The sequence below is a fragment of the Akebia trifoliata genome, chromosome 8 (genome assembly GCF_017979445.1).
Source record: "Akebia trifoliata isolate Shusen 1 chromosome 8, ASM1797944v1, whole genome shotgun sequence".
Classification (NCBI taxonomy): domain Eukaryota; kingdom Viridiplantae; phylum Streptophyta; class Magnoliopsida; order Ranunculales; family Lardizabalaceae; genus Akebia; species Akebia trifoliata.
The window spans coordinates 1,433,410-1,444,449 of record NC_141382.1 but is presented as its reverse complement, the minus strand read 5'-3'; the positions used below and the strand labels follow the sequence as shown (position 1 = coordinate 1,444,449).

At 34.7% G+C, this 11,040-nt stretch overlaps 1 protein-coding gene across 1 annotated transcript; it reads right to left on the bottom strand.

Moving 5' to 3' along the window:
- Window positions 1-3,156: 3,156 nt before the first annotated feature.
- On the bottom strand, window positions 3,157-6,453 carry LOC147395332 (uncharacterized). Its single transcript, XM_086451818.1, has 4 exons — window positions 6,327-6,453; window positions 4,620-4,831; window positions 4,303-4,457; window positions 3,157-3,414 (listed from the first exon to the last, which is right to left on the bottom strand). The coding sequence occupies exons 1-4, from the start codon at window positions 6,370-6,372 to the stop codon at window positions 3,327-3,329; spliced, it is 501 nt and encodes a 166-aa protein (XP_086307944.1). The 5' UTR covers window positions 6,373-6,453; the 3' UTR covers window positions 3,157-3,326.
- Between the last annotated feature and the right edge of the window lie 4,587 nt (window positions 6,454-11,040).

Below are 11,040 nucleotides of genomic sequence, written 5' to 3'. Positions count from 1 at the left end.
TTCTTTTCAACTTAAAATCCGTGAATTATTCAAAATAATTCAATAATCCAGAGAATCATGCTTTTATTGAAAAACAACAAAAAATTCATAAATTTTTTAAGAATTAAACGAGAGATTGCTAACAAGGCATCGGACACTCATTGCCTTTCCTTTCTCCTCATAAGCTCTTGGGTCTCTCCACTCATTACCAATTGGTTTTGAGTTTGACCCCTAAATTTATCACATATTCACATTTTATTAGATCAAACCCCTTTTAGATTGGAACATAGTTGATCCAGAACCAATCCGATAGGTTATCAAATTAGATCTTGATTAGAACTCAAATCCTTAATCCGTATTCAAAGTTATTGGATTGGAATTGATCAGATTCTGTGCCTGTTTCGATCCATTGAAAGCCTTATCAAACAGTACTTAGTGAAAGTAATTAAGGTACTACCATACATCTAAATTGCAATATTGCCCTCTATAAGAAATATCAAAATTTGATTCATAGTCCTGTATGTGGATCCAATGGTTATGATTCATCACAACCAGATCAGTGATCAGATAATATTAGTTCCATCAAACAATTGATGCAGTGGTGGGAATCACCATCCACGATCATGAACAAGCATGACAACCATCTGATCAAATATCAGAGTAATATTTTCTAATCCGATCTTATGTGGCCAACACACAACCTGATCTTTCTTGTTTTTTAAACCTAGCTTCTGTGGGCCCACATGCCTTGTTGATGGCCAACAGCCTAGTACACTAATTACTTGGAATATTTCAGTTATCTCCTATGATGGAAGGTATGTAGATCAGACGGACATAATTAACTGATCACTATAACTAATTCATTATAGTGGTCTCTTAATTAGCTGGCAATCGATGTTGACTATCTGTCGTTTATGACTTGATTCAATGGTGATGATTGGTTGGACGGTCCTTGATAAGAGGGTGATTGATTCTTTGTCCTTACTGCCATGAACTAATAGGGATGATTGGTTGGACGGTGATCGATTGTTTGTTTTTTTTTTTAGATGCCCCTTGACCTCACAACTAAAAAGAATAACAGAAAATTATCTAAGTACCCTTTTCTTTAATCCCCAACCTTAAAAAATCTTGATTTTCCTAAAACAAACATTTTCTTCCTCCATTAGCGACGAATCATAATCATTCGATCTGAAATATTGGGTTACTCTTGAGTTGAAAACGATGAAAACATGTTTAGAATTCGCTCATTTACAATTGATATTAAAGAGAAAAACTTCAAAGAAATTGGGATTTCATCACCCACTCGTTTCAACAATAAGGAAGAACATGAATGAGATATCGATGGTCAATTGATCGAACCCTTGAGGGCATTTCTATTATTTTATATATTTGAGGGTATTTTAGACGTTTAACAAACTTTGTTAATGGAGAAACGATTTAGATAATAGTACCATATCTTGCATTTTGTAGGGAGTAATACAAATTTGCCCAAAATTTTAGCCATCGAGGATGAAGATGACTGAATTTTTAGGAAGAAAAATCAAGGATATTTTACACATTTTTTCTTGGTTAATCAAGAAGACTGTGTAAAGGGGTAATTCATTATTTTTTATAATACTGGGGGGTATCTCAGATATTTCCCAAAACATAGAGGGATATGTCTAAAATCACCCTTATTTTAATTATTATTTCAATTAATTATTTTGAGACGCCCACGTGTTTTTTACTTTATGCTGATTAAAGATGGTTTGTGGATGTGCCAAGCATGATCTCATGTTTATGAAATTTTATTATTTTTAATCTTTGGAAATAAAGAAACCTAAATTATTATTATTTTAATCTTTGGGAATAAAGAAACCTAAATTATATACATATACTGTAATTTTAATATGATCTGTTTGTTTCTATTAAGGTTATCTGGTTGAACCAGGGGCCTTTTCCAAATTAATAATTCAACAGGGGCTGTTTTCTAATTAAAAAAGTTCCGAGAGTATTGTATTCGATGGTTACTTGAATTAGACTTACATGTTGCTTGTGGGGCGAAATCATATACGAATTTTTTAGAAAATATATAATATATTTAGTAAATAACCAATATATTTAAGGATTCTTGAGTAACATATATGAAATTTTGCAGCCTGGATCGTTGAGAAAATTACACAATATAAAGGGGGAAAAAAGAAGGTGCAGCCAATCAATGGGTTGTTTATGAATTATATCTTATCTATTAAAAGGGATCAATTACTCGTAGACCACTCATCCAAAAATAAAAAAATTTACTCCACAAGTTGTTGGTTCGACTCAAATATATCAGATATCTTACCACTTAGGCTATGTTTGATAACACTTCTGAAGTCCGAAGTTTGAAAACATCTGAAATCTAGAAATCAAAAAATCAAAGTTCAGAAATTTCATCCAACGTCCCTTATCGTTAGTTCAAAACTTCTGAATTTCGATTCTGAAGCCTGAAATCTGAAACGAAACAAGTAGAAATAAAACTTCAGAAGTCTGGATTTTAAAGGTGAACCACCTCCATTCAACTTCAAAAGTGTTACCAAACACACACTTAGCAGATCCATAGTCCTTTTCTTTTTTAAAACTCGGTAATACCCTTCTTGTGATAGATGTCTTGAATCAAGTTGGTGAGTCATCATTAGAAGAATTTTTTTTTTGTTGGGATGTGATATCAAAATCAACATCATTTTAGGACTCTTAATCATGGGTGTTCTATAAATATAAACAGTCATGCATTTTATCAATTATTTTTACCCAAATAAATATATATTAAAATTGACTTAATTTTACAACCTTTTTAAAATTCATTCAAATTTTCTACAAGGATACCCATTTAGTTGAATTTATCTTTATACCCTTCTAAAATTCATTCAAAATTTCTACAAGGATGCCCATTTATGGGCAACGATCCATAACAACCATATTGAACCTTTTTAGGGTTTATAATATGAATTGTGATAATCTGATTACCCCCACATGGCATACTCAATCAACTCCCCCCTGACCTGACATGTGCTGGAACCGTAAATTTGTACTCCTCGGGATACACAACTGCATTTTTATAAGGATGTAAGTTGTGTATCCCGAGGAGTATAGTTCTATGGGTCTCGCAAATGTCAGAAGAATGGTAAACTTTATGGAATTGGTACAAAGGATCATTGGTGAGACAGAAAGAATAGTTGATTTACATACAAATAACATATTGTTCAGGCTTTAATATTACAATTACTTGTGAAAAATACATAAAATTTATGCACATAAATAACATAGTGAAAATAAAGTAGGTATCTATGTTGAATTTGAATTAGAAGTTTATATCTAAGAAGATTACATTACCAACTTAACCGCCCACGACCACCACAAGTGCTACATGATCGAGCAGAAGAGCACTTGGTGCAGTAACTCCATTTCTTTGGAAGCCTAGTAAGACTCAAGGGAAATAGTTCAGTACATTTGTCATTGTTAAGTATGTGTTGGGGTACCCGATACTAGTAGTAGGGTGTACGATAATTTAATATAGGTGATGCTACATGTAGAAATATATTACTCGGTGAGATTAGGAATTTAAAATTGTTTAGAATTGCTCGATAAATACACATTGTAATTTTATTTAAAATCAATGAGAAACATTATCATAATATTTTTGGATTTAAGAGATTGATCATCTCGAATTGGTCTAGGAAGTTTGATCTGACTCGAATAGGATCATTATCTCATCTTATGCATCTTTTTATTTTTGTTTTGCAATCTGATCATCAAACAAGAATAAAAAGATGGGAGAATGATTGGACTCTATATGAATTATGATAGAGATACTCCTTATTCTTACTTCTTGCTTACAAGAATTCTCCAGACTTGAATACCATTCTCACAAATATTCAATCTAGAGTCGTGACTTTCTGAAACCCCCCCCCCCCCCCCCCCCCGGCGGCATACTCTCTTGACGTGGCATGTGCTAGAACCATAGATTTTTCCTCGGGTTACACAAGATGTGCAGTTGTGTATCTCGAGGAAAAATCTATGGTTCTAGCACATGCCACATCAGGGGAGTATGTCAGAAATTCATTATTCTTCCTATTCTAACATACTTTACTTCACTAAAACTTGAGTTGAATTTGAGGAATCTGAATTGTTCACATAAAACAATTAATTCAAGGTAGGTTTTTAATATTGTTAGTAAAGTTAATTGTACTCCTGATCCTAAGCTCATCAAGTGATATTTCTACTATGTAGCATCACCTATTATTTTATCGTACTCCCTACAATTAAAACCTCGATACATAGGAGAGCAGAAATGAACAACCATACCCAGCAGTATACCGAGTGGCCATGTTCTTCGCAGCTAGTCTTGCTTTCTGAGCACTTTCGTCGGACAATTTCTTAAGTACAAAACCTTCACCTTTACATTCTGCACATATACCAGAGCCACCACAATCTTCGCAAATTTTCAAAGTTTTCCCTGTCTATTAAGAGAGAAATCCATCAGTAACGAAATTTTAGAAGTATAACAAAGGTCGGGACATCCACATATCTAGACTCCATTGAAACCTACACGTGCCATACACATGATGGATTGAGCATTTAAAGTAATAGTTTATAATGTCATCAAATAAGGGAATACGCACATCAGTTGTTCCAGAAGCTTTGGTCGTCCTTGCAAGAAGAGTCGCTGCTGCACCCACAACGGTGGCTGCAATTACCACAGAAGCAGCGGTTTCCGGTAGTGAAGAAGATACAATGGATTTCTTTCTTCGTTTCTCATGCAACTTCAAATGAAATGGAGAATTGGAGTTTGTTCCATTTGCATTCTGGACCTTGGGCTTGCAGTCCCTAATGGCTTCATGGAGTTAAAAAATTAACAATAATAATAATAATATAAGCTCGGCCCCGTCAATTTCTAAGGACCACATAAATATTATAATTTCATTTAGAAAATGATCAAAACAATAATAACAACTAAAGAATGATGAAAATTTGAAAAGGAGAACAAATGTAAAATGAGAAAAGATTAGTGTTCTCAATTTGTGGACTTGGTTAAAGTTTAGAAACTTTGAAGAGTAGGAGAAAACATAAGGGAAAGGAACAACACAAGGTTACATGAATCATGCTCCTCCATTCACTTTTGTCTTAAGGGCTCTCTTCTATAATGCATACTTTTAAGCATCCAAGGCTAAACTCTAAAACTATGTTTGGATTGAGAGAAGTGGAGGGAAGAGAAGAGAAGAGAAACTCAGTTTCTCTCCACCATGTTTGGTTTGACAGGAGAGAAATTGGGATAGTTTTGAAATTTTAAAATATCTTAAAAGAGATCTAGGGGCAGAGTTGGAATTATAACATATTTTAAAAGCGTTTCTCTCCACTTTTGGAGAGAAAGAAAACTCACATTTTTTTCTTTTCTCTTCTCTCCCCCACTTAACAATCCAAACAAGAGAAACTCATTTACTTTCAATTGTGAACAACAATTCTATTGTCATTGTGGAAGGAAAAACTTACCATACTCCAAGGTAATGGCATGAGTCACCTCAAGAAACAAACAGAGGTACAGCCAGGATTTTGCTCTCGTGGGGGCAACCAAGAGCAAAAAAAAGAAATGTGGGGGCAATAGCAGCAGATTTTCTTATCTTCCGTTGTTATCTGTCGTAATAACTCATGTATACTCATAGACTTCGAAAATTCTTGTGGGGGGCAAGGGCCCGCAATGTAAATCTGCCCCTGGATACAAGTCGGGGGGAATTGAGATTTTGGATTTCTTTATCATAGTATATTACCAATTGGGTATTTTCCGAACAGAGCCTGGATACTTCATTCAATTGGTCCGACCAAGCCAATCATAACTTATTATTATTATTATTTTTTCTTCAATCAGTTACCCTAATTTTTCTTCCAATTCAACCATAAAATTTTTAGTTTCCTTCATAACAACCACTATGAAATCTTCATGTAGGTTGCCTACTAAAAAAATTGGGTAATGTAGGTTTCACCAAATGACCAAAAAACCAAATCCTAAACTACTCAACAATGCATCTGAATTGAAACCATAACAACCAAAACTGAATTGGGTATTACGGATTTTTTGTCAAATTTTAATACATTTTTCTATCACTAAATTTCCACAGTTTCCACTTTCAACTACTTCTTAAGATTCTAACTTTCACAAAAGAACCATATCAACATAACTCCAAATAATAATAATAAATAAAATAAAATAAAAAATCATTATGGTTATAGGACAAAAAACCCAGTTTATTGAGCACTTGTGAACATATCTAACGGCTAGTAAAATTTTGAATTTTCATTGAACGTTACAGAGAGAGAGAGAGAGAGAGTATTACCATTAGAAGAGGAGGCAAATGGCAGAGAACGCAATGAGAGCTCCATTGAGATTCTTACCAAGGCTTTTTGTTCCTCACCACATCTTATCTTTGCTAACGAGGAATGGTGAAATTAACCCTTTGTAAGGAGTCAAATATCGAAATTGCCATTAATAATTTTATTTATATAATTACGTATTTGACCTTTTACATAAAAATAAATGTAGCATGCTGGGATGATTCATCAACAATAAAAGATAGAAAACAAAGGGTTAAATTTGTCATTTTGATGACATGGGCAATCAACAAGTAGGGCTCTCAATGAGCCTTAAAATCTAAAGCCCGGCCTATATAAAAGATGGCCCAGGCCCCTACTAAGTAAAAGACACTCATGTCCAAGCATATACACACCATGGTTTCGAAATTGGTCCGAAACTGAGACATATCGCCCGAGTCGTCTCAGTATATCTCCCGACAATGAGACAGATGGACAAGTCAATGTGTTGGACGAGATTTAAGACTCACATTCATTTTTCTCATTGTTGAACAAGATGTCTCAAACATATCGTAAAACTCGGCTACGACGACTCGGTGTCGTTCACGAACGAGTCAAAACAAGTTTTAAAACCATGTGCACACCTTCTGAGGAGAATCCTCAAACCATATCTATGCAACTTAAAACATTGTTAACTCGTAATTTTTTTGAAAAATTCAAGCATATCAAATAAGGAAAACTCATATGGTTGATCAAGAATGAGCATGTATCACCTCGAGATTCATACTAAAGCGACGAGGAATTTTTTATGTTAGTGCCAAATAGAGAAGAGCATGAAAAAAGTGGCGTCTCAAGTTTATCGTAAGTGAGATATGATCCTTTACCTGAAATATATATCCAAGATAATCCGTCTAGTTGCATTGTCTTCATTGTCGAGCGAATTATCTAAACACATAACATATAGTACAAATCTCACAAATGAATAATCATGCGCCCCTAAGATCAAGGTATGGATCATAGGCTATGTCAAACTAACGAAAACTTAAGGTAGAGACCTATAAAAAATAAAAAATAAAGTATTTCTCAAAAAAATTATTAACTTAATCATCGAAGAGTTTCTGACAGGTACCACACGAACGACCAACAAACGTTGTACGAAAAAGATAATTGATTTTGGATATGAAGGTGTTGGGACGACAAAAAGTCCGTCACAATGCCGTAAAGGGCATCATGATCATTAAATGAAGAGAGAGAGAGAGAGAGAGAGAGAGAGAGAGAGAAACATGGGTGCATTTTGAATTTTGAACTCAAGAGTATAAACTTAAAGAATAGTAAATGAGATGCACGAGCATCCTCACATCTGCCTGGTCAAAAGGGGAACCCCACACACACAGCTCGCATTCACGACCATTCCAAATACACTTATCATATATGAGCTGGTCACAAACTCGTGAGTCCATTTAAGAGACCCATTCAATCCCCCCAAACCATTAAAACCCATCCCTTATAACACAAAAAAAACAAGCCCCAAAGTCCCAAACCCAAGACCAGCCACACCATCATCATCATCAAAGTCATATATCGAGGATTTTGAACGAATCTTGAGCTTCCATTCAATTCTCTAGAGAACACGTCTTAAATGTCGACTAATCCTCTCTTCCTTTCCATGTTTTTTCTTCTCCTATTTTTGTCTCCTCTAGAGGTCTCCATGGCTGGTCGAATCCTCTTAGTATCGAAGTCTCAGGATTACGCAGCTCTGAAGCACCAATATAATAGTCAGCAACATGTGTTTCAAGGTCGGGAAGTCAGGAATTGCATGCCAAAAGGATTTCATCGTTCATCAGCTCCTAGTCGATGTGTAAACCATCATGCATTTCGTTATGTGTCATGTGGACCGAGCAGAAATGACTCTTGCAAGCCTTAATGCATTGGCCTCTATTGTAGTTTTTTAGTCATGTATTTTGCCCAAATTATTGAACCAGCCATTTTTTTTTTAATATCTTCGTAAAATGCTATCTCCCTCGCCTGATTTCATAATTATTATTTGGGACCAACGATTAGTCGGTTGCACCCAACTCTTAAAAACAAACATACTATTTAAAAAATAAAATCGCCGGATCATGGAAAAACGTTAAAGGGAACTACAAGGGAAGAAGAAAAAAAAGCGCTAATGAGGATTTGCTCTCTAATTTGATAGATTAGCATACTTTGCTAGATAAATTAAACCCAAATTACAGTTTTTAGCCTTTCTTACTCTCTCTTTTTTCAAATCAAGTATAGTTTAAAAGGTCCTATGTTCTTTATAACGGCTTTACAAGATTATTAATTGTTGGACGTACGAATGCAGCTCTTAAGGTGAAGCGGGGTTAGAAACAATGAATCTCTTTATAATAAACAGATTCATTTTGCAAGTTTGTTATTACGGGTAGTTCCTTAAAAGTACCAGACTAATTTTATTGCGTTGTAGTAAAATCAAACACAAAAATAAGTTCTCTTTGGTTCGATTTTATAATTATAAACCAACATGAGCCAACAAACAATGTTTTCTTTGCCATCAAACTCAAAGGAATTTAGTTGGTAAAGTCTATGGGTTATTATAACATTAAAATTGTCAATGGGCTCACCCGAAACTTGGGCCTCGATTTCCTCGCCGTATACAAAAATTCGTCTAATGGTTGTGCAGCCATGTTGGGTGAAAAATTGAAGGTGAGATATGTTTCCAGTCTCAAACTCATGATCTAATGTACACTTAATGAAAAAATGCCCATTTGAATATTCTTTTTTTTTTTTTTTTCTAAATTCATTTGAATATCCTATATCTATAATAAAATATAAATATATATTTATATTTATAGTATAAAACATGTATAATATTTAAGCAATCGGTAGGCCAGGCTGTCAGATGGGCCGAGCTCCCAAACCTGAGCCCAATCCTAAACTTTACTCGAACTTAACCAGGCTTGGCAAGATAATTAAACGGTCCTAGTAACACTACCCAAACTTGGTCCATTGACTGCCTAGATATCGAAAAAAGTCATTTTAGGGATGTAAATGGGCTTCATTTAGCACAGGCTTCAATTGGGTCAGGCCTTTTGGCCCTCAATAGTAATCGGGCTGGGCTTAATAAGAAAATGTAGGGCCTCGTTCATGCAATCCCACTTAAATCGGACTTTGGGTTGGCCTTATTGGGTTATACATTGGGTTTGGCTAGATATTAGATTAAAAATAAGCTTTTAGTTTAAAACTTTAAATTCAAAAAATGACCCTTGGTTGGTGTGAATTTATCGAACAGGCGAGCTTCATCGATCTAGATAGGGATGTACATTCGGGTACCCAGAACCAAAACCAACCCGATTTTCCAGGTATGGGTCAGGTATACATGAAACTGGAACCGACCCATTAATTTTTGGGTACCAAAAGGGTATACCCGTACCCTACCCAAACTCAATTTTTTGGGTATTTTACGAGTATAGATACATATTCAACGAACATATATTAAAATTTAAAATTTTAAAATTTGATTTATTATATAGTTTAGTTTAACTTTAAAGTTTAAATCTAAATAATTTATAAATATATAAATCTTACTATATTATAATATGTATAAAATAAAAATAGAGTATATGCAAATTATATAAGACATTTCAAAATATTTTTAACATAAAAATCTAAGTATTTTACAGGTATCGAGTACAGGTATTGAGTAATGAGTCAGAGAATTTGTTTTTTACGAGTTTGGACCGGTTTTGGGTCATAGAAACCCTAATTGAACCAAGCCGGGTTTGGTTCAGGTATGTTCAGTCGATTCTGGCACATTTTTCGAACGGGGTTTTAGGCAGGTAATACGTATTTTGTACACCCCTAGATCTAGTCTTCAAAACCTAAACCCATACCTGACCCGTTAACATTCAGGCTTGAGCCAGACAAGGGCATTTAGGTCATTATCTGTTCAAAAACGGGATGTATCTCAAATTTCACTAAAATGAGGAGGGGCCACTTCCAAATTACCCAGTTTTATTTTACCTGAAAATATATAAAATGTACCTGTGATTATCAGTCTATGTCCCCACTTCTTCTCTATATTAATCGCATCCAGTGCGATATTTTTCAACACTTGAAAGAATACTAATAGAAGAAAGAAAGAGAGAGAGATAGAGAGAGAGAGAAGAGTTGATGATGATCATGGAGAAAGGCAACACAAGCTTTTGCAGTCGGCACGTGCGAAGCCCATGTAGATCTTTTGGCCAAAGGTGCAGTCAGCTGGTGAAGGAGCAGAGAGCAAAGTTCTATATAGTAAGGCGTTGTGTAACCATGCTCGTGTGTTGGAACGAGTGTGGTGATTCTTGACACGTACACTGCATTATTCTTAATTGTAAGACAGACTTTGTAATCTGTATATATTATACTACACCAGACTTGTGTGTGAAAGAGAGGTTTGAAATTTTTAAAAATGTCTCATTTTGAAAAGATGAGTAAGAAATGTTTAATTTGTGAATTTTGGGTTCCAAATTATATGAATTCTTGATGTGGGTTGTTCTCCTCTTCATTGATTTTCATAGTTATATATGGTTCAATCAGTTATCCCTTCTCTCTCTCTCTCTCTCTCTCTCTCTCTCTCCTCTCTCTCTCTCTCACACACACACACACACACAGAAGGAGAATTGGGTCGAGGAATAGAAACATAAAAAAAATTAAGAATTTCCTTCTTTTTTGTAATTGAAAAAAAAAAATTTGAATTGG

What these genes read in the sequence shown, in the direction of transcription:
- LOC147395332 (XM_086451818.1), bottom strand. Translation starts at nt 6,372, where the DNA reads ATGGAGCTCTCATTGCGTTCTCTGCCATTTGCCTCCTCTTCTAATG. An exon ending in ATTTGCCTCCTCTTCTAATG is followed by an intron (nt 4,832 to 6,326) that starts GTAATACTCTCT and finishes AACTCCATGAAG; the next exon opens with CCATTAGGGACTGCAAGCCC. An exon ending in AAGCTTCTGGAACAACTGAT is followed by an intron (nt 4,458 to 4,619) that starts GTGCGTATTCCC and finishes CTCTCTTAATAG; the next exon opens with ACAGGGAAAACTTTGAAAAT.